The sequence below is a fragment of the Myotis lucifugus genome, unplaced genomic scaffold (genome assembly GCF_000147115.1).
Source record: "Myotis lucifugus unplaced genomic scaffold, Myoluc2.0 scaffold_23, whole genome shotgun sequence".
Lineage (NCBI taxonomy): Eukaryota > Metazoa > Chordata > Mammalia > Chiroptera > Vespertilionidae > Myotis > Myotis lucifugus.
This window is the reverse complement of record NW_005871071.1, coordinates 5946385-5970890: the sequence shown is the minus strand read 5'-3', so window position 1 is coordinate 5970890 and position 24506 is coordinate 5946385. Positions and strand designations below refer to the sequence as shown.

Here is a 24506-nt window from a genome sequence, read left to right as displayed (position 1 = left end):
ACAATTTTATAGATATATGTATAAAATATTTCCTTAGGAAAAAATAAAAACATGCGCCAAAAGGACATATACCAAAAGTTAGCAGTGATTATCTCTGTCAGAAGATTTTTTTCCCTTTTTGCTTATTGTATTTTCAGAATTTTTCCTTGAATATACATTTATTGTTTTTGAAATAAAAAGAAAGGAAGCATGTACAAAAAGCAGCACAATGGGATACATGCTGTATTGGAAGTGTGCACAGTATTCTGAGGAAGCAGCTAACTTGTCTGGGGAAGTCAAAGAAAATCTGGCAACCTTTACCTTTCCAGTCTTACACTTATATGTGTCTTTCACCTTCCAACCAAATGCAATGCATAGCCTTCTTTGGATCCTGGTCCAAGCAAACCAACTGTAAAAATATTTATAAGGCAAGTGGGAAATTTGTACTCTGCCTGGATATTTGATGATACTTAGATAATATTATTATTACGAAGTATGATAACAGTATTACAATAATGTTGGGGGGGAAATCCTTATCTTTTAGGTAAACATACTGATATACGTATGGATGAAGTGATATGAAATCTGGGATTTTTATGGGTAAATAATCCATTGGGGGTGAAAAGTGGTTGAAAATAAAAAATAAAAAGAAAAAGTCATAAGTTAATGACTATTGAAGTTGGGGAATGAATGCATGGGAGTACATTTCAATATTTTCTCTACTTTTGTCTTTGAAATTTTTATAATAAAATATACAATAATAATTAATATAACAATGTTATCTATAATAAATAAAAACATCCTTCAGATATATCTTCAAGTCTCACTCAAAAGGCATCTTCACTCATGAATGAGCAAGCAACAATCAATCCATGTGCATGCTGGTGCCTACACAAGCAGCACTCAGCTCTCTGGGCATTGCATGTTGTCTGTCTTATAATCAATCAGCTGACCTGTGTCAATGACACTTGTCTTACAATTTCAACATATGTCTTTTATATTATTCAACCATTATAGTGTGCTTACACACAATAATCAAATATTTTAATCTTCATATTAAGAAAAGCGGCATCTTTTCTTTGAAATCTTTCTTTTTTACCTTAATTTTTTAAAATATATTTTTATTGATTTCAGGATTTCAGAGAGGAAGGGAGAAGGAGAGAGAGATAGGAACATCAATGATGACAGACAATCATCAATCTGCTGCCTCCTGCACGCCCCACACTAAGAATCGAGCCTGCAACCCGGGCATGTGCCCTGACTAGGAATCGAACCTTGTCCTCTTGGTTCATAGGTCTACGTTCAACCACTGAGCTATGCCGGCCGGGCTACCTTAATTTTTTATTATGAAAAAATTTAAGTATATACAAAAACAGAGAGAAGATTATAAAGAACTCCTCTGTTACTAATCACCCAGATTTAGTAATTATCAATGTTTTGAAATACTTGTCATATTTGTTTTTTGAAGGAGTAGAACTGTGTTAATGAAAATCTTATACTGTTTTTCATTTCACTCGCAAGCTCTAAAAAATATCAATATTATCTTACATTGACCTGATTGCTATTATCGGTGTCCTCTATATTCAGTCCATATTCAAATTTCCAAAAAATCTCTTAAAAATTTCTTCTTATAACTATTTTGTTCTAATCCAATTTTATACAAGATCTCCACATTGTATTTCATTATTATGTCTCTCCAGTCTTTTTAATTAAAAATATTTTTTAGCCGAAACCGGTTTGGCTCAGTGGATAGAGCATCGGCCTGCGGACTGAAGGGTCCTGGGTTCGATTCCGGTCAAGGGCATGTACCTTGGTTGCGGGCACATCCCCAGTGGGGGGTGTGCAGGAGGCAGCTGATCGATGTTTCTCTCTCATCCATGTTTCTAACTCTCTATCTCTCTCCTTTCCTCTCTGTAAAAAATCAATAAAATATATTTAAAAAAAATATTTTTTAATTATTTATTTTAAAAATTAAATTTATTGGAGTGACATTGGCTAATAAGATCATATAGGTTTCAAGTGTACATTTCTATGATACATTATCTGTATATAGCACTGTGTGACCACCACCCAAAGTCAAATCGTCTTCCATCACCATATATTAGGCCCCCTTTACCCATTACTGCCTCTCACCCCCTTCCCTCTGGTAACCACCATACAGTTGTTGGTATCTATGAGTTTCAGCTTTATGTCCCACATATGAGTGAAATTATACTGTTCTTAGCTTTTTCTAACTTATTTCATTTAGCATAATATTCTCAAAATCAATACATGTCACAAATGGCAGTATTTCATCTTTTTAAAAAATATATTGATTTCAGAGAGGAAGAGAGAGGGAGAGAGAGATAGAAACATCAATGATGAGCGAGAATCATTGATCGGCTGCCTCCTGCATGTCCCCAGTGGGGATCAAGCCTGCAACCCGGGCATGGGCCCTGACTGGGAATTGAACCATGACCTCTTGGTTCATAGGTTGACACTCAACCACTGAGACACACCGGCTGGGCAGTATTTCATCTTTTCTTATGGCTAGGTAGTATCCTATAGTATAAATTTACCACATCTTCTTTATCTAATCCTCTATCAAAGGACACTTTAGTTGTCTCCATGACTTGGCCACTGTGAACAATGCTGCAATGAACATAGAGGTATACATATCTTTGTGAATAAATGTGGGCTTTTTTGTTTGTTTTTCTTAGTTTTCCGGGTAGATATCCAGAAGAGAGATTGCTGAGTTATATGATAACTCTTAATTCTTAATTTTTTGAGGATCTGCCATGTTGTTTTTTATTTTTTATTTTTTTTTAAAAAAATATATTTTATTGATTTTTTACAGAGAGGAAGGGAGAGAGATAGTTAGAAACATCGATCAGCTGCCTCCTGCACATCTCCTACTGGGGATGTGCCCGCAACCCAGGTACATGCCCTTGACCGGAATCGAACCCGGGACCTTTCCGTCTGCAGGCTGACGCTCTATCCACTGAGCCAAACCGGTTTCGGCTGCCATGTTGTTTTTTATAGTGGCTGTACCGGTTTAAATTCCCATCAGCAGTGAATCAGGGTTCTTTTCTTTTATATATATATAATTTCAGAGAGAAAGAGAGAGGGCGAGAGAGATAGAAACATCAGTGATGAGAGAGAATCATTGATTGGCTGCCTCCTGCATTCCCCCTACTGGGGATTGAGCCCTTCAGTCCGCAGGCCGGTGCTCTATCCACTGAGCCAAACCAGCTAGGGCAGCGGTTCTCAACCTGTGGGTGGCGACCCCTTTGGTGGTCGAACGATCCTTTCATAGGAGTCGCCTAAGACCATCGGAAAACACATATATAATTACGTATTGTTTTTGTGATTAATCATTATGCTTTAATTATGTTCAATTTGTAACAATGAAAATACATCCTGCATATCAGATATTTACATTATGATTCATAACAGTAGCAAAATTACAGTTTTGAAGTAGCAATGAAAATAATTTTATGGTTGGGGGTCACTACAACATGAGGAACTGTATTAAAGGGTCGCAGCATTAGGAAGGTTGAGAACCACTGAGCTAGGGCCAGGGTTCCTTTTTCTCCACAACCTCTCCAATACTTGTTATTACCTATCTTGTTGATAATAGCCATTCTAACAGGTGTGAGATGATATCTCATTGCAGTTTTTATTTGCATTTCCCTACTAGCTAGTGAAGTTAAGCATCTTTTTATATATCTGTTGGCCATTTATATGTCTTCTTAGGAGAGGTGTCTGTTCAGGTCCTCTGCCCATTTTTTAATTGGTTTCTTTGTTTGGTGTTGAGCTGTATGAATTCTTCATAAATTTTGAATATTAACCCCTGTCAGAGCTGTTATTTGCAAATATCTCCCATTCAGTTGGTTGTCTTTTTGCTTGGTTGGTGGCTTCTTTTGCTGTGCAGAAGCTTTTTAGTCTGATATAGTCCCATTCATTTATTTTTGCCTTTACTTCCTTTGCCTTTGAGGTCAAATTCATAAAATGTTCTCTAAGACCAAGGTCCATAATTTTAGTACCTATGTTTTCTTCTATGTAATTTATTGTGAAACCTTTCCTGACCACTCATTTTATTATTTGAACTCCACACGTATAACAGGGAACCCATAACACACTCTTGTGCTTATTCATTCATTTATATTTAATGAGATCAATGTCTAGCACATGAAACCTATTCAGTAAATAATTGTGTTTATTATTATTGTTATAATCACAGTCTTTTCTATCTATTATACTATAAGACCAGTGATCATATCTTGGTTGTTTTTGCATATCTCAATATCTGGTACATTTCACCTGCTCAATAAACATCTGTTACATGAATGAGTAAATAAATAAAATGTAGGATTACTCCATTCATAGACCATATTAAGTTCAGCAGAAACATTCATAAGACTGAGGAATATAAACTAACTCATGTCTTACAATTTACTCAGTGCTCCATGACTCATTTGATCAGAAATATAATATGTTCCTAGATTTAGTGTCCATTTAACACAGTACTTTGAGTCCAAATGGCAGAGAAAAGTCAAAACCTTTTTTATTGTTGACAAGCAATACAATGTCCTCAATAACCATCTTTTACCTTCTTTCCATCCTGAGCCTCTACCAACTGCAAACACATATTGAGGGGAGAGGGGGGTCAGGAACAGAACAAAGACTGGAGTGAGACTGAGGTTAGTGATAGAGTCTCAGAACCAGTGAATGGCTATTTTACATCATATTTTGTAATATTCTTACAAGCTGAAACCATTTCATGACTTATTTTATAAGCTGTGTCAAAATATTCCTGGCATCAAAATTACTTGATTTAAACATGTACCCATTTGATCTCCACAATAACATTGTGAGGGTAAACAGAGCCTGCCACCTCTGTTTTAAAGAAGAGGATGCAGGAAATTTACTCTTAACTCAGCTGGGATTATAAATTGTGATCTAAAGTTTTTAAATGCAGTATACTGGGATAATAATGCTATGTTATCCCAGCCAAGAAACAAATATTTGCTTTAAAGTAACTGTTAGATTAAAAGTACTCTTTAGATTCTTAAAGGAAATATTTGAGTGACTTCCAAACTCAAAAACCTCCAGAAGGAGGGAAATGTGTTTGTCAGCTTGTTTGTTTGTTTGTTTTTAGGTACTTGAATGACTAGCTTGCTCCTTGAAAAGCAGGGGTACAGAAATAAAAGGCCTGATTGTGCTGAATCCTTCTCTTTGGGCATTATTCAGGCTGGTTCCCAGCATGCTGCAGTCCAAAGGAAAGGGTCCAAGCACTGTTTAAAAATCTGAGACTAAAGAGCTTACTCAGCACTCTGCTCACATTAGTATTGCTTGCTTTCATCTTTAAAAGTCTTTTATTATACAGTAACCTTAGGTGGCTGGGAATATTCTCAGAATATAGGAAGCACCTCCTTGACCTAATTATGATGAAAAATGCTTTTCATCACTATCCCCTCTTTTCAAAGCCCCCTGGAACAATCAGGTTTTTAAGCATAATTGAGTGCTGGGGAAGAATTTTACAGAAGTGCAGCTTTTTGGTGGTGGTGGTGATGGTGAAGGGGCAGCTGACCCTTTTGGTGAGAATGGGAAATTTTAAAATAAAACCAACCCTTGCTGTTCACCTACCCAGAACTGATGAAGACATTCACTCTTAGGGGAAGAGGCAATTTTATTTTTAGTTCTGTTTCAGCATCTAGGAGTGAGAGTGTGTTGCAGCAATCTAGTTGAAAAGAATGCTTCTTGAATTTCCCAATTAAAAAGACTCCATAGAGCTGAGACAAAAAGAGCACCAAGGGATGCTTGATATGTCAACCTAATTACAAAAGGCAGGCTTTTCTAAGGATTGTATCTCTCTTTTAACACAAGGTGGAATGGAAAAAAGGGATTTTGGAGCAGATATCCCAGAGTAATCCCAAAGCAGAACCCTTCACACAGATTATCTAGCTTTTCTTGACAGGTGCACGGGCAGAGAAGGCATTTGGTCCTCGAGGCAGTGTTTACTCGGGGAATTACGATAATGGTGTCCAAGCTTACACGGCAATCGAGGTGACCCTGAGCGCAGGAGCAGCCCTAGGACTGCGGCACAGAAAATACGCTAGCCGATCTGTCACCCTTCCCCCCTTCCTTTCCCAGGGGATTGGAGTAGCGTTGGAGTCGCTGACGCCATCCTTTCCCGCCTCTGGCTTGCAGGGAGCATGCGCTTCCTTCCTCACTTGGTCTCAAGGAGAGTAAGGCTACGCCCTAGCGGCTCCGCGGCGGGCTCCGCGTCACAGGAACTTCAGCACCCACGGGGCGGACAGCGCTCTCCTCCACCTGCAGACCTGACTCCCGAGCGCCCAGAACCCTTTCTAGTCTCTTTACTCGCTGCGGCGTCGAGCCCCACCCGCCGCTGGGTTCCCACCACTCTTCCTCCCTGCACCCGCCCTCCTAGCTCTTCCTGTTTTTACTCCTCTTTTTCATTCATAACAAAAGCCACCGCTCCGGGAGCCCGGCGCCAGGCTGTTTCTGAGCCAAGAGTGGAAGAATGGGGTTCCTTTGGACCGGCACTTGGATTCTGGTGTTAGTGGTCCACAGCAGCCCAATTCAAGCTTTCCCCAAACCGGAAGGCAGCCAAGGTACGTGGACACTTTCCTCCCACTTCCTTTTATTCGCCACGAAGAGGTAAAGCGTGGCATAATAGATGAGCTGCAAATCACCTTGCCTCATTTTCTGATCAGATCGTATCTGTGCATATTGACAGAGAAAATCCTTCTGAATTTAGAGATAGATCCCTCCTCACTTTTTATATGATAGAGCAATAACCTGGATTGTTTTGAAAGATTTTATTTTTGCAATTGGGAGAGGGGGGGCTTTTCTGCCTTATAAAGTGGCTTGGGTGGTTAGGTTTTGTTTTCTAGTTGTCTTACAATCTTTCTCAGACACTCGATTCAGAACAAGGTTGGGGGAGAGGGAGTTCTTAATGTGCTAATAATACCAATCGAACTTATCTGTCTAATTGAAAACAGCTGGTAAGCCAAGTGTTAGAACTATATGTGAGTTTCTGGTAAAAAAAAACAACACACACAACAACAACAAGTGTAATTCTATTAACTCAGGAAATACAGCAGGATAATAAGCAAGGCAACATGATGGTCATTGTTATTGTATAATCTTGATAATCTTTGTTAACATATATTTTTGTTTCATGGTTATCCAAAATATGTCTCCTAATATTGGTTTGTCTTTATGAAGATTTTATTTTAAAGAGATATATTGTGTCTGTCCAAAACACAATTAAACTTATATTTTTGTGTTTATTCTAGACAAACTTGTACATAATAGAGAATTAAGTGCAGAAAGACCTTTAAATGAGCAGGTAAGTAAAAAATAAAATTAAAAATTCTGTTTCAATTTATTTTAGTTGTTACAATTTAATGTAATTATGTTATGACATTTTAGCCATTTTGAATTCACAAACTTCAGGGGATTAATAATAAATTGACATAAACTAGGATGGGAAATATAATTTTGGTAATATCTATATAAAACATAGAGTTGACTATATAATAATCCAGTAAGATCCACTCTATTGTAAGATTGCTTAATTTATCAGAGATTTACTTTTCATCAATAATGTAGGAGAAGGGGATTAATACCTATAGACCATCTGCCTTTTATTTTATCTCACTTACTCCTTATGATGATGCTTTGAGATATAAATTACCTATATTTTACAAACAAGAAAACTAAATCCTATGGAGATTAAATTATTTAGCTGTCATTTTTGGTAAGAGGTGGAGCAATGATTTAAAACCAGGTCTATACCCTCTTTGTTTCACAGATTGCTGAAGCAGAATCAGACAAGATTAAAAACATATACTCTCCAGGTAAAAAGAAACTGTTTTGATGTTAATTTAAGTGATGTAGGCTCTGAGAATCTTAAATAAAATGGATAATTGGGGTTTGGGGCTTTTCTTACAGAAAACAAGCCAGGTGAAAGCAATTATTCCTTTGTTGATAACTTGAACCTGCTAAAGGCAATAACAGAAAAGGAAAAAATTGAGAAAGAAAGACAATCTGTAAGAAACTCTCCATATGATAATAAATTGAATATGGAAGATGTTGATTCAACCAAAAATCGAAGACTAATAGATGATTATGATTCTACTAAGAGTGGACTGGATCATAAATTTCAAGGTAAATGGGGGGGGAATGTTGCTACTTATGTTATCTAATTTGGACTTCTTATTTTGGGTTAGGAGAAAGTCCTATATATTTTTTTAAAAATATCTCTTATATTCTCACAATCCTCTATTAATCAGGTCCAAAGTTGAGATAAAGCCCAAATTTACTGGCAATGTACAAAGCCTAGCTCCACAGAAGCCCAGATTTTATTTGTTCTTTAAAGGTCCAGATTTTATTTGTTCTTTACTGCTACTTTGAAAATATTTAAATCTACTGTCTATGTTTTATGCTATATAATATTTAGCATTTATCAAATAATTAAATCAACAGTATCCCTTTCCCAATGGTGAAATACCCATTACTCCCTTTGCAGGGTTCTCTTTCTAGCCATAGCCTTTCTCCCTAGGTCATTCTAACCTTTTCATGGCTTCCCCTTCATGGCTTCCCCTTCAGTTACCGCCTATGTCCTGACATCACATATCACTAGCCAAGACTTTTCTGAGCTATACATACATTATAATACACATATAGATACACATATCTATATATCTATATATCTATATATCTATATCTATATCTATATCTACCTACTTAATATCTTGCTTTAAAAGTCTCAGAAGCACCTCAAACTTAGCATGGCCAAGATTAATCTCATAATATCTGTACACCTTACAACCTAGCCCTCTTAGAGTGCTCTTTCTCTAAGAAAGGCATTACTTCCCATGCAATTTTTCAAGACAGAAATCTAGAAATCAAAGTACTTCTCTTTTTCCTGGCCCCTCCAATTGTAATCCACCAATCTTATCAATTTCACCTCCTGTGTCTATCAATTTTTTTTTCTCTATTTCTAATCACCAATGTCTAATCATGTCTCACTTCAACTCAGCAAACTCTTCTACTGGATCTTCCAGCATCCACTCTGCCCCTCTCCAACTCATTTTTCACGTAGCAGCCAGAGTGATCTTTTCAACACACAAACATGTTACTCTTTTGCATAAAACCCATAAATAGATTCCCATTTCTCTTGGGATAAAAACCAGAATCCTTAACATGGCTTCTGTAGTCCTGCATGGACTGGTTCCTGTCTACTTTTCTAGATTCATCAAGCACACATGATCTGATAAAAAAAAATCTTGTTCCTTTCTTCATGGCACTTAATGCAGTTTGCAATTTTACATTCCTAAGTGTGACTACTTAGGATTTATCTTTTTCTCCTAAACTAAACTGAAAACTTCACAAGAGCAGAGACGTTGTAGCCCCAGTGTCTGGGTGGTCATGAATTCATTGCATGCATTCATAAATGAATGAATGAATAAGAAAAGAATACATGAGAGAATAAATGAACTACATACCTAGGCACTGAAGAAGAGAGTGTGTTTTCCATCCTGAATACTATTGCTTAGGAGTGACTGCAGATTGTCTTATATGTCCTTGCTCTGCTCCATGGCCACAAGAGAATTATGTTGATTATTTCTGCGAGAAAACAACTGCTAACTTTTATAAGATATCACAGCCTGAAGAGATTTCAGATATATGTTGTGCATGTAATAAGGTGGGACAGATGGTTTATATTATGACACATTTTATATTGCATACTACTCCCAGAATGTTTTTTCTTGAATTCTACGTTTTAACCTAAAATATTTTGGCTAGAAATAGACACTGGGCATTGCTGTATACAAAAGAGACTAAACTACTTTGAACTGACATTTGATTTAATGAAATTTAAAAACAGTCTAATGTTTGAATTGTTTGGTCAAACCGATTGCGCATTCAGGCAGAGGCACAGATCTGTTTGTGATCTGATCACTATCTTGAGCAACTTATTTTTAAATTGTTCAACATTTTACTACCATCCCAGATGGGTTCCAAATTACCAAGTGTCCTGATGGCTCTAGGTTTCCCTTAAGAGTCATTTTAAGTCCACTTAAGATTACAGATATGATTCTTGGAGAGAAATGATTTATGAGTGAATTTCTGGTCTCCTCTCAAACCCTGGAAATCCTGGAAACAGCATTTGATAGCACCAAGGTGACTAGAACTCAGAGGCACGCAGACTTACACCCCAGAATGGGGGGAGGGACCTACCTTTTGCGGGGTGCTTTCACATCTTTAGGAAACCTCCAAATAGGCTTGTGATGAAGGGCCTATCAATTCTCCTTTTCAGTGTGTTCTGCAGCATGTGTGATTCAGGATTTTTTCCAAGTTTCTTTTATGAAGTTGTGCTTCCAGGCTCCTGTGTGCATTCACCAGACAAATGTTCATTGAGCAATTACTATGTATCAGACTGTGAACTAGACCAGCGATTTTCAACCTTTTTCATCTCCTGGCACACATAAACTAATTACTAAAATTCTGCAGCACACCAAAAAAATATATTTTTTTGCTTCTCTGACAAAAAATATAGGTAGAATTTTAATTCGTTCACTAGATGGCTATTGTTGTATTGGCTATTGACATTTTTTAAAATATATTTTTATTGATTTCAGAGAGAAAAGGAGAGAGAGAGACATCAATGATGAGAATCATTGATCAGTTGCCTCCTGCATACCCCCCACCAGGGATCGAGCCCACAACCTGGGCATGTGCCCCTGACCGGAATTGAACCTGGGACCCTTCAGTCCGCAGGCCGATGCTCTATCCACTGAGCCAAACCAGCTAAGGCTATTGTCATTTTTTTAATTTGACACTCTTAAGGGAGAAGAGGTCAGTGCCCCTGACTAAATAGTCAGGAATGGCATGTTTTTGGTTTTTTAAAAAATATATTTTATTGATTTTTTACAGAGAGGAAGGGAGAGGAATAGAGAGCCAGAAACATCAATGAGAGAGAAACATTGATCAGCTGCCTCCTGCACGCCCCCCACTGGGGATGTGCCCGCAACCAAGGTACATGCCCTTGACCGGAATCGAACCCGGGACCCTTCAGTCCATGGACCGACGCTCTATCCACTGAGCCAAACCGGTTCTTGCAGGAATGGCATGTTTTTAAAAAAAATTCTTGTGGCACACAGGTTGAAAACCGCTGAACTAGACAATAAGCTCTGTGCAGTTAGGGACCAAGCCTAAACTCTTTGTCACTCTATTTTCAGTTCTGGCTTATATTAAGACTTTCATAAAAATGTATTGAGCAAATGAATGTCAAGTGCCATATTAGATGCTGGAGATTCAAAACATAACTTGGCAAAACCTAACCAGGCAGAACATGGCCCTTTTACATTCACTTCTTAGAATGTTATAGCTGCTTTTAAAATGTTATAAATGTTGAACTCATGTTTGGCTTCCTCTTGATGGTCTATAGAGGAGGGTGAAATACCCCTTCACGAGCATCAGAGAAATCATTCTGAGTAATTCCGTCCATTTTAGAGGAGCCAGGGGAAATCAGTGGAAGGTAAGGAGCAAGGCCCAAGGGTTGTTATTGACTCCATCCAGCAAAGCTCTGCTAAGGGAGGCCTAAGTTCTTGGTTGAAGGCTATACAGCAGTGCAGCAGAGGAAAGAGGCCATTTCTTGAGTGTTGCTAATGTTCTCCCTGTTGTGAATTAAATGTACTGAAAAGCTGTCATCTCAGTTATTTATTTCCCTTCCCATTTATCCCTTGGGGTATGAAAAAAGGAAGACTATTGGTAGCTCCAGCAGGCAACCAATAGTCTTCCTTTTTCAGATCCTGACGATAAGTGGGAAGGGAAATAAATTCTTCTAATTCTGCATAGACCCAGGCAGTTTCTGTTCCACCTATTCCCAACAGTCTGACCTGTAACCCACAAATGGGGGGAAAAAATCAAACAGAACTGAGAGTGGGTCTCTATTCCTGAAAAAACAAAACAACCACCACCACAAAACACCCAGATGATGAATCCAATTTTCAGTCAGCCAGGAGAGGAACTGATTTTACAGAATGTTTGTGTTCATTAGTTACTCTGGTTCACAGGGTTCAAAGGGATCAGAGTTCATGGGTTGGTTGACAGTTTATAACCCCAATATAATGCCAGAAAACATCCAGTCCTCCCGGCATAATCACCCCATTTATTTTTCTTGGCTTCTTTCCAAACAACAAGACAATAGTCAGCTGAGGCTGCATAGACTTCCATCTCCACAGAATCGGAAAGACCATGGACAACGTTTCTTGTTCGAATCCCCAGAAGCCATGGAAGGAAGAGGCAGAATCAGAATAGCAATACTAGGTTCTTCCTTTAAGAGAATATGGTCAGAATTATTTGGGCAGAATTTGGCCAGGGATTCAATGTTTATTTTCTCTAGAAGATAATTGCAGTTCCTTTATTTCAAGTACAAATCCATTGTCTGCTACAGTAACACTACATTAACTTTCATATAATACTTTGCAATTGAAAATGTGCTTTTACATCTTATTTCATCTTATCCTCACAATCCCATGAAATAGATACTCTTATTATATTCCTCTAGAGCAGCCTAAGGATATATAGGTAACAAGACGTATCTCTGGAGCTATAATTCTGATCTTTCCAATCTGCCTAGAGGTGACAAGGGGAGTTAAGTGCCCTGTAGGCTGCACATATGAGTAGACTGCTCCATGTGATATAGATTGGAAAAGACCAGTTGACTCCTGGGAGTTCTCCGAGGACGAGGTACAGTGCTTCCTTGTCACCAACCCTACTGCATCCTCCCTTCCCTGAAGTAATGCTACCAAAGTATTCCCAGGAGAGCCAAGGATACATAGTTGTAGTCTTCTCTGCAGGCATTTACATAGATTTACATACTGCTTTGTGCAAATCTGTTGTCACATTTTAAAAGTTTAAATTCCAGGCACATAAATTAAGTTCCCTATTCTCTAGAGAAAGAGGCTTGTTACACTGAGATACTTTATATAAAGGCACTCTGGCACATGTTCACATAGAAGTAAACATTTAGGCTCTGGCTGGGTAGCTCAGTTAGTTAGAGCATTGTCCCAATATGCCAAGGTTGTGGGTTCGATCCCTGGTCAGGGCATATACAAGAATCAACCAATGAATGCATAAACAAGTGGAACAATAAATCAATGTTTCTCTCTGTGTGTCTCTATTCCTCTTACTCCAAAAAGAAAAAAATCAATAAATTTTAAAAAATTTAAAAAGAAGTAAACATTGCCGAAACCGGTTTGGCTCAGTGGATGGAGCGTCGGCCTGCGGACTGAAGGGTCCCGGGTTCGATTCCGGTCAAGGGCATGTACCTGGGTTGCGGGCACATCCCCAGTGGGAGATGTGCAGGAGGCAGCTGATCGATGTTTCTCTCTCATCGATGTTTCTAACTCTCTATCTCTCTCCCTTCCTCTCTGTAAAAAATCAATAAAATATATTTAAAAAAAAAAAAAGAAGTAAACATTTATTCCAGGTAAGTCATTAAATCTTGAGTACACACTCTCTGATTCTAGGTGTGAGGCAGGTTCCCTCCACCCACTCGGTCCATGAATTGGCCTGCCAATGGGGTACATACTACTAATCTACTCCTTACATGGAAATAGAATATCATTATTTGATATATAGAAGGGTGCTTTAAGCAATATGGCATACTACATAAATATGGCATACTTCAAAATTAGAAGTATAATATTTGTATTATTAGTGATAATAAAAAATAGAGAGGCCTTTTGTGTTGACTTCAGATTTTTCTGCCTCTTATAATCACATCAGAGGCTTTCAGAATTTTCATTGTCATCCTAGTTTCTTCACTTGACATCAAATTTTATTTTCAAACCAAAAGTTTCTGTGGACCAAGCACCACTATAAATATATTCCAAACCTATTAAAGTGTATAAGAGCAAGGTATAGATTAGGAATCTAATATGATCCAAAAAATAGAACTATGTTTTCACCATGATGTGAAATTGTGATTGCTCTGTCCAGATGATCCAGATGGCCTTCATCAGCTAGACGGAACTCCTTTAACTGCTGAAGACATTGTCCAGAAAATCGCCACCAGAATTTATGAGGAAAATGACAGAGGAGTATTTGACAAGATCGTTTCTAAACTCCTGAATCTTGGCCTAGTGAGTCACATGCATGAAAATAAACCAAATTCTTAATACAGTTTGGAATATGCTAAGAAGCTGAGCCATTTGATTCCAATAGCCAAATGTTTATAATGTGTCTACTTTATACTAGGTACCACAGGTTTCCAGGACAATAAGGCACCATTCTTTCCCTCTAGAAAAGTATAGTCTATCAGAGGAATTAGACAAGTACACCACGCATATGGTGGAAGCTACATAAGAACCATAAGATCATTGTTTGCCAGAGGATGAATTATATCCACTTGAGCTATAAGGAAAAGCTTCAGAGGAGGAGGTGTTGGAAGTGAGCTTAGAAGGATGGTTAGGATTTAACCAGTTTAAGTAACAGACATGTGTGAGGTAAGAAGGAAATAGCATGAACAAAGGCATGCAATACTTAAGAAACTAAGCAATCCAGTTTGACTCTGCCTCAGCTTGGCTCCCAGCCTTACACAGCCCTCGCAGGCTACAGCGGGGTACTAAATTTGCAGGTTTCAAAGGTTACCTGACTATGACTTGCAGCTGAGGGTTGAGAAACTATCCCCAAGATGTGTCTCAAAGTAAGTGTTCTGTGGGTTCCAACAGACAAGACTGACCACCTGCATGGTGACCCCAAAGACACTTCTTCCCAGGAGTGCTGGTCAATCACGATGAAGACCTACCTGTATGGAGGCATAAACAAGGGTTGTCTGAAGGGGGGTCAGAAGATTCTCTTGTCTTCTAGAACTCTGTTCAACTACAGAGTTTATTCTAGATATTTTTTTAACCATAAAAATGGGAATAACAGTCACATTTGTTTTTACTATAACAGATCACAGAAAGCCAGGCTCATACACTGGAAGATGAAGTAGCAGAGGTTTTACAAAAATTAATCTCGAAGGAAGCCAACAGTTATGAGGAGAAACCCAATAAACCTATAAGCAAGACTGAGACTCAGAGTGGAAAAATACCAGAGAAAGTGGTATGTATATGTGAATATATATGAGTATGCTATGTGCACGTGCATGGACATGAATGTGTGTGTGTGTGTGTGTGTACTCTAATCTGCATATAATTAATACAATCTGTATATAATTAGTACCTCACTTGGTGCCAAAGAAGATTTTGGGTATGTGATATTTTTAGCCCACCTAAATATTCATGAAATACCAATAACTTAAAAGATATAAATGAACTCTACTTTGAAAATAATTTTGAGATCATGTGATATTATATTACACTAGAGGCCCAGTGCATGAAGTTCATGCAGGGGGTGGGGGTTGTCCCCTCAGCCCAGCTTGCACCCTCTCCAATCCGGGACCCCTTGGGGGATGTCCGTCTCACAATCTGGGACTGCTGGCTCCTAACTGCTCACCTGCCTGCCTGCCTGATCACTCCTAACTGCCCCCCCCCCGCCAGCCTGGTCGCCCCCAACTGCCCCCCCTGCTGGCCTGGTTGCTCTCAACTGCCCCCCTCTGTGTCCTGGTTGCCCCTAACTGCCTCCCCCTGCCAGGCTGGTCACCCCCAACTGCCCCCCTGCCAGCCTGGTTGCCCCATGAAGCCTGCTGTTCAGTCATTTGGTCATCCCTCACTAACCCCCCTGCCAGCCTTGTCGCCCCAAGCAGCCTGCTGTTCGGTCGTTACTGTGATGGAGTCCTGGACAATTTGCACATTCCTCTATTATTAGTATAGATAGTAAAGGTCACATCTTATATCCTGCAGTATAATAACACATAATATTATGTAAAATGGTTATTTCACATAACAACTATTTGTATAATCCCAGTGTACTGAAATTAAATATTTCATAGCTCTTTTGGTATCCAACTTTTGTTCACTGTGGATATCATTATATGCCCCAAAATTATTTTTTTTAATTAAAAGCTCAGGTTGACTTGATCTTCTGCCACACCCACTTTTATATCCCCCAGACCTGGTTGCCTGAGCTACCTCTACTCTACCCTGTGCTCCTTCACCTGCTCCTTCCTCTTTTCATTGGTTCAAAGGTCTATCATCCTTTACTTAGACCAGTCACTCATTCTTTCTTTCCCTTGCTGGACTCCTTGCCTCTTCATCTCTTCTTTAATCTCAGCCAAACTGCTGAAATTTTTGTCTTCTCCTTGAATTCTCTTTAAAACTCTAGATCTCCTCACCTTTTCTTTGATTTTCTCCATCAGAATACCCAGACCCCATGGCCTCTCATCCCCTTCAACATCCTATCCCAAACACAAGGAAAAAGAGTATATAGGCTTACATACTCCTGTTTTAGAGGGGGCTAGGACACATAAATTGGGTCTTGGTTTTTGTTATTAGGTAGTCTAAAAGCTCTCTTTTGTTCTTCCTACTTCCAATCCCCATCAGCTGCCATCTTTTAAAACAGTTTTTGAAGATCTAGCCACTGTAAAAAAAAAAAACTTTCTAGCTTTATCAAAGAACTCATGACTTTCATTCAATCTTACCAGTCTGAACTGAAACTGATATAGCTATTTTCACTATCTTTTACTCCAATTATATACTCCTTATGTCCCATCTCTAAAATGTCCATATTCTTCACCTGTTCACTCATGTTATCTAAATGCATCAATGTAAATAAAAAGCAAATGAAATGTTTTTAAATAAATATTTATTTAGGTACCAGCCCTGGCTGATGTGGTTAAGTGGTTAGAGTGTTGGCCTGCTCACTGAAGAGTCAAAGATTCGGCTCCCGGTCAAGGGCATGTACCAGGTTGCAGGTTGACTCCTCACCCATGAACAGGGCATGTGCAGGAGGCAACCAGTTGATGTGGCTCTCTCACATCGATATCTCTCTCACTCCCCCCCCCCCCCCGGAAAAAATGCAATGGAATAAATATTTATTGTACCAAGCACTAGGAATATAATGCTCATATAAAAAGGCATAATCCCTGCTCTCAAGAAGCTTAAGATCTAATGGAAAGGGTAGATGGTTTTCAAATAGCCATGTATTTTAATTGCAACTGCATTAAGTGCTCTGAGGAAAGAAACATGGTTTTATGAGCACTTATTTAAAAAAAAGGAACTTGTCTTGGACTTAGGCTCAAGGAAGGCTTCCCTAAGAAAGTGACCTGAGCTGAAAACTGAAGGCTGAAGAGGAATTAACTTGTGACCATGAGAGTCAGCATGTAAAAAAGGATGTGTGGAGTATCCAAGTAGCTAAAACAAGCACAATGTGGCTGGAACATAGGGAGAGAGCAATGAGAGATGAGACTGGGGAGGTGGACCCAGGTCTGACCAGTCAGGGCCTTATGAGCCATGTATGGATTCTGATCTTTATTATAACAATGGAAAAACACCAAAGGATTATAAGCAAAGGGGTTACATAGTCAGTTTTTTCAACAACTCTGGGTACAAATGCAGAAAATGCAGTATTGGGAATAGATTAGAGGTGGGTAGTATACCAGTTAGAAGGTAAGAGATGAAGGCAGCTTGGACTAGAGTTGGGTAGGGAGAAAGAGAGAAACGTACAAATTTGGAATAAATTTTGAAGGTAGGTCTAAAAGGGCTACTGATGGATTGTATGGAAGAAAAGGAAGAGTAAGAAGCAAAAAAAGATTATAAATTTCTGTCTGGTTCACTGAATGGAGAATGGATCGCTAATATGAGGACCCTGGGCATGGATCAAGTCTAGGAAAAAGAGTCTTGTGCATCTTTCTAGACACCCCTTAAAATGTCACCCAAAAATCTCCAAGGTGTGACTGCTCTACTCCTGTTAGATATTCTGACAAGGTTTCCTATACCTTGCACCATCTTTCTTGGTAGAAACTGTGAACTCAAAGCTCCTCTTTTTGGTGAAAGGCAATTTTACCAGGAAACAGTCATGATAATTGATGGAGGGGAACTCGGCCAGAGCAGAAGTCTAGAAATTCCCTAATTTCCCCCTGAGCAGGATCCAGGGTCTTCAGTCTCTATGTCCCAGTGAATTTTCCATGTGACTAGATGTCCATCCTCATGCCTAGAAAAGGGTTTGATCCTGCAGGAGCAGGCAAAGGAGGAAGTATTCTTTTTTTTATAATTCTTTATTGTTGAAAGTATCACATATTTTTCCTTTTTTCCCCCATTGACCTCTCCCCACTCCCTCTTGCCCCCCCAGCACATGCTCTCCCCACCCCCTGCCATCCCCCAGCACATGCCCTCACCCCCCTATTGTCTGCATGCATACAAGTCCTTTGGTTGATCTCTTAGGATGAAGTATTCTTGTATTTCACAGTCAAGGGCACAACAGAGGAAAGAATCAAACTGGAGTGGCATTAGTTCTAACAAAATGTTTCTTTTTCATTGATTTTTAAATTCCCACTGGAGATTCCAATGGCAGCAATTCAAGATGGTTTTGCTAATGGAGAAAATGATGAAACAGTATCTAACACCTTAACCTTGACAAATGGCTTAGAAAGGAGAACGAAAACCTACAGTGAAGACAACTTTGAGGAACTCCAATATTTTCCAAACTTCTATGCACTCCTGAAAAGTATTGATTCAGGTAACAACTGTTTTCCGACCATGTGGAACAGAAACAGTAGTTCCAGGAAATGTGTGGGTGGTTCTCTCTTCCTGTTTTCAGTTTCCAAATGTAATCCTCAATGACATATTGTGGCCTTGGGGAAAATAGTTCATATCAATTTTTTCTAAAGAATGTACTAGTCATGGTAATATTTAGGAAAGGATAATCAGGAAAGGTGGAGTTTCTGGACAATTTAATCTTCTTGTTAACAGAGGGCTCATTTATTTGTTCAACAAACAGTTATGGAACATGTGCTGCGTTGATGGTACTGGAGTGAATCTTGTGCAGGTGTGTAGATGAATCAATGTCCCAGCCTGACGCAGTTCAACCTCAACTCTTATTGCAAATATTTCCATTTTAGTGGGAACAGTGTGTGGAACCTAACTGATTATTTTTAAATGATTCAGAATTTTGCTTGTCAGACATTTTCAGCTTCAGTCTTCAAATGAGTTACAGTGAAATAAACATTGGGTTAAAGGCGGTCAGGAGCCCAAAACAGACTTGGAAAATGATTTGTTTTTTAAAAACAAAGACCTTAATGTGTCTTGCTCTTTCTCTTACATGTGTACCAAAATAAGTTAACTGAAGATTTTAGTTCATGTTAATTTTTGGTCAATCTGTAAGGAGGATAATATTGGACAAATTTTCTGTTGTTATTGTCCAGACAGGTGGCTTTTCCCCTTCCTATTCAAAGATTCAGTCCCAAATTGAATATTTGTAATAAATATTTCTGTCATTCTAATAATATTTTCCCAAGAAGTGGGCTTTCATCACTGGAGAACATCCTTTGTCATCCTTTGTCCTTCAATTCCAGACATTGGCCAGATGGCCCCAGCTCCTCTGCTGGTGTCTGCAGGGTTGGTAATCTTGAGGGTCCATTCTGAGTCATCTTGCCCAATTGGTTGGCAGATGCCCAGCTCAGATCCTCTGTCATCCTGGTGATTCACCTCTTGTCAGTGAAGAGCATCAGCATGATACCGAAGATTTCTATGGCTGTGACCTTATGCAAATAATAGGATGCCTGGAGTTATTTACCCTCCTCTTTACAAGATCTCTCCCCACAACTCTTCTCCTACCTTTCCTTTCTCCCAACCTTGTGACTTTGATGGTATTTTAAATATTCTACTACATGGAATATTCCTTATTTTATTTGCTTTTAATCTTTTAGTTTCTTTTACCCCATTCCATATTGCCTTTATTTTTGCGGGCTTTTAATTTAAATACTTACATTGAGGTCTTTGATAGTACCTGTCTTTCTCACTCAAGGTCTGAACCAATTGAGAAATGGTAAAGTGGGTAGAAAGCCAAAATATCTCTGATGCTGATAAAGACGGGTTGTGGAATGGAGCTTGGTATTAGAGCCCCAATGGGTTTGTGCACTCACGCTCCTCAGCCTAGCTCTTGAAACAGTCAATCCCAGGGATAGTCGGAATCAGCAGATCAGGTGCTTTTCTTGGGTCCCTGCCTTCCACTGTTCCAGGGGAATGGAAAGAAGAAAGACTTCCAATCCCCATTGGTAGAGAAATGTACACCAATCTCTATTGGCTATTAACCTCATGTGTGAGAAGAATGAAAAGATGAGGGGGAAAGGGCAAGAAGTACATAAAGAAAATCCTTAATAGCAGCTAAAAGAATTGGGAAAAAGAGCTCTCCTCTAGCATCTTACTTTTTCTCTTCTTCAAAATAGAAATAGATTTTTAATGGTTTTAGATTTAATATATCTACTGAACTTTTATGTAATCATTAGCCATTTTGCTATATCAAGATGTAAAACAGTATGTCAAATATGAAGAGTTCCCAAGAAACTCTTACTAGTGGTTACCTATAGGGAGTAGGTGTTGGGAGGGGAAGAGAATGTTACTTTGACTATTATTTACTTCTGTACTATTGGAATATTTTTACAGTATACATATATCCTTTCAAATGAAAGTTTAGAAAGTAATATATACTACTGTTAAAAATAAACCTTATATTTAAAAAATAAAGATATATGTATATTCTTATTTAAAATACAGTATTAAGCTTGATTAATGAAAACAGGTAGTTCTTGTCCTCAAAACGTATAGCCTGAGTAGAGAAAGTTGTTGGGTCACCAACCTGATAGCTTTCCTTTTGAATTCATATTGTCTCAGGTCATAAACTGTCTCTATCATCTACTCCATTAATAAAATATTTTAGATTAAAATAAATCTTTTTGGAGAAGTTAAAATTGTCCCCTTTTGGAAAAGTTTAGTATTCCTGTACATTGCCCTGTACTCCCAAGCAAGCCTTAGGCTTTCTGTAAATTAAATATAAGTGGGTTTAGATATGAATGTAGGGAGAAATATTTCAATAAGATGCTGTACTTTTTAAATTGACACTGAAAGGTGTATGCCACTACTTGAAAAAAAATTATTTCGTCCTTTTATATAGAAAAAGAGGCAAAAGAGAAAGAAACACTGATTACTATCATGAAGACACTGATTGACTTTGTGAAGATGATGGTCAAGTATGGCACAATATCTCCAGAAGAAGGTGTTTCCTACCTTGGTGAGAATCCTATCTGTTTTGTTTTTACTGTGGTTAGTCTTCATCATCCAAAGTGAGTTAGGGATTTGGCAATAATTACTTCACTACTCTGATAATTTATGCCAAAATAGTCTGAATTATCTGGGTAACCAGAATTGCCCAGCTTGGTAATGCATATTAAAAAAATTAATCAGAAGTTTTAATCAACTTTTAATCTTTATAGATCCAGTTTGAGTACAAACATTTCACATTTGTTGTTATTTTGTCCTGCTAACACAGAGACAATTTTATTAAAATTGAGCTTATTATTTTTTTTAGTTATATTTGAATGGTCAGTATTAAGAGAGTCTTGACTTTAACCAGTGAGATTTGTGTGTGAATAGGAGGAAAGAGCACTCTTCTAGGGAGCCCTTACAACTGAACTTCTGAGGCCCAGCTGTCTCAGACCAGCTCTGTCATGTGGACAAAGGCAAATGCCTCAGTTTCCACATCTTTTAAATAAAGGACTTTGTTATCTATAACAGGGACCAGTACGGTAAACTACTGCTCATGGACCAAATCCGGCCCATAGCCTATTTTTGTATAGTACACAAGCTAAGGATGACTTTTGCATTTTCAAATGGTTAAAAAAATCAAAAGAATAGTATTTTGTGACACAATAAAACTATGTAGAATTCAGATTTCAGTGTTTATAGATGAAGTTTTATTGGAACATAGCCATGCACATTTGTTTTAGTATCTATGTTTTATGATACAATAAAAGAATTGAATAGTTGAGACCATATGGCTCAAAAAGCCAAAAATATTCACTATCTGGCCCTTAAAGACAAAGCTTGTCAACCCTTGATTCCTGGAACTTTATAAGTAAGCTTGGACATTTTTTGATTCTGCATGTAAGTTGTAGTTGCTGTTGTTTGAAGTCTTTTATTTTCCTGCTTGGTTTAGTTAATCAACAAATACCATTTACCCCTGATGTCCTTCGGGCAAGATGACTTCACAACCCTTTTCTCTGATCTTTGATGAGGGAGCGAGGGAGAATTAAACAGAAGAGAAAATCTCATAGCACCAAACAATCTAGAATTATTCTGTATGAACTCAATTTCTTTCTACATAAAAAGAGTTGTACTGTTTTTTTCTAATTATAAAAGAGCACATTTTTTTAAGCAGTCAATGCAAAAAGGTAGTGAAAAAAATCACTCATAATACCAGCATTCAGGTAATATTTTGGTTTATGTCTTTTCAGGTATTTTCTGTGTGTGTGTGTGTGTGTGTGTGTGTGTGTGTGTGTGTGTGTACAGGCACACATGTATATCTACATCATTCTTTTAAAAAATAGATGCTTTTACTGATTTTAGAGAGAGAGGAAGGGAGAAGGAGAGAAAGCCCCCTACTGGGGATCAAGCCAGCAACCCAGGCATGTGCCCTGACCAGGAATCTAACCAGTGACCTTTCGGTCCATAGGACGTCACTCAACCAACTGAGCCATTCTGGCTGGGACCTATGTCATTTTTTTCTTTTATCTTACTTAACAAAAACATGGATTCATGCTATATACACAGTGCTTTGTGGACCACTTACTCACTTAACAGTAGATCAAAAACTGTTTCAAATCAGTCATTGTTTCATACCAATGCCCCATGGCTCAGAACTTTCACACTTTAATCCTTTTTTATGGAAATAAATTAGACATGCCACAAGGCTTATGTACAAGGTAGATATTTCCACTACTGTTTATGGCTATACTGTCCAATATGATAACCATTAACCACATGTTGCTAAGTAATCAAGCCCAGCCAGCATGGCTCAGTGATTGAGCGTTGACTTATGAACCAGGAGGTCACGGTTTGATTCCCAGTCAGGGCACATGCCCAGGTTGTGGGCTTGATCTCCAGTGTGGGGCCTGCAGGAGGCAGCCAATCAATGACTCTCTCTCATCATTGATGTTTCTCTCTCCCTCTCCATTCCTCTCTGAAATCAATAAAAATATATTTTAAAATAATAAAAATTTAAAAAATAAAATGGAAAGTAATTAAAATTAAACAAAATTTATTTATTTTTATTTATTAAATTGATTGGGGTGACATTGGTCAACATGAACATAACACTTTCATGTATGGGATTTTTTGTTACAGATCTGTATATTGCACCATGTACCCACCACCCCAAGTCAAATCTTCTCCTGTCACCTATATTAAGACTCCCTTCTCCCCCTACCCCCTGCCATCTGGCAACCACCACACTGCTGTTTGTGTTCATGAGTTTCAGTTTACATCAGTTTTATGAATGAAATCATATAGTTCTTAGCTTTTACTGACTGACTTATTTCACTTAGCATAATGTTCTCAAGGTCCATCCATGTTGTTGCAAATGGCGCTATTTCATCCTTTCTTATGGCTGAGTAGTATTCAATTGTGTATATGTACAACATCTTCTTTATCAAGTCCTATCGCGGGACACTTTGGTTTTTCCAATGTCTTAGCCACTGTGAATAATGCTGCAATGAACATAGGGGTAATATATATCTTTGCGAACACATGATTTCTAGTTTTGGGGTATATACCCAGGAAAGGGAAATTTTTAAATCTAGTTTTTCATATAGTGGGCACATTTTAAGTGCTCAATTGCTACATGTAAGAATAAAACAGTGTAAATAACCTAGATACTCCACAAGAGGAAAATATCTAAAATAAATTATTTAGTTATTCTTATGTTAAACTATTTAAATTTTACTTTCAAATGTTTGTGTTTTTAATAATTGTATGTTCATTACATATGCAATGTAAACATTGTTGATAAAGATTAATGACAGGAGGAAATAGTCATGATATGCTATTCAATGCTTAAAGCCATTTAGAATGTGTTAAAAAATGAATGTATGTATAGAACGTTGGACAGAAATATACCAAAATGTGACCTGGAATAAAACAGACTGCATCATACAATAGAATATACTGGTTTTCTTCTCAAAAGAGGCATGGGATACAATGGAAGGGAGAGTTTACTTGGAGAGAAATAATTTTAAGTAAAGCAAATAGCAAAAAAGGCCTACCCTATTAGTGAGATGGATATGTGGCTGGTTGAATAACTGAATACAGAATGTAGATTCTAATGCATTTTCTACCTTGAGCTGGTTAGAGTCTAGATTCATGTCTAGTAACATCTCTGTGATGTTACTCCAAAGGGCATAGTTAGGACAAAGACAAGGATAAAGATTTCACTTGATAAGAATAGGGAAATCCTCACCCTTATGACTACCTAACAATAGGACTAGCTGTCTCATGAATTAATGAGGGCCCTAAATGATGGAAATCCAACTCTTTGGCTTCATGAAAAGAAAATGTAATTGCCTCATGTAA

General features: G+C 38.1%; 1 protein-coding gene across 1 annotated transcript in view; it reads left to right on the top strand.

Moving 5' to 3' along the window:
• Positions 1–6210: 6210 nt before the first annotated feature.
• Positions 6211–24506, top strand: part of SCG3 (secretogranin III) — a 39712-nt gene continuing 21416 nt past the window's right edge. The window contains exons 1-8 of the mRNA XM_006085957.3: positions 6211–6596; positions 7284–7336; positions 7802–7847; positions 7942–8157; positions 14002–14144; positions 14959–15108; positions 18444–18621; positions 21055–21171. Coding sequence (XP_006086019.1) covers positions 6506–6596; positions 7284–7336; positions 7802–7847; positions 7942–8157; positions 14002–14144; positions 14959–15108; positions 18444–18621; positions 21055–21171 — 994 coding nt within the window. The 5' untranslated portion in view covers positions 6211–6505. The remainder of the gene's footprint in view (positions 6597–7283; positions 7337–7801; positions 7848–7941; positions 8158–14001; positions 14145–14958; positions 15109–18443; positions 18622–21054; positions 21172–24506) is intronic.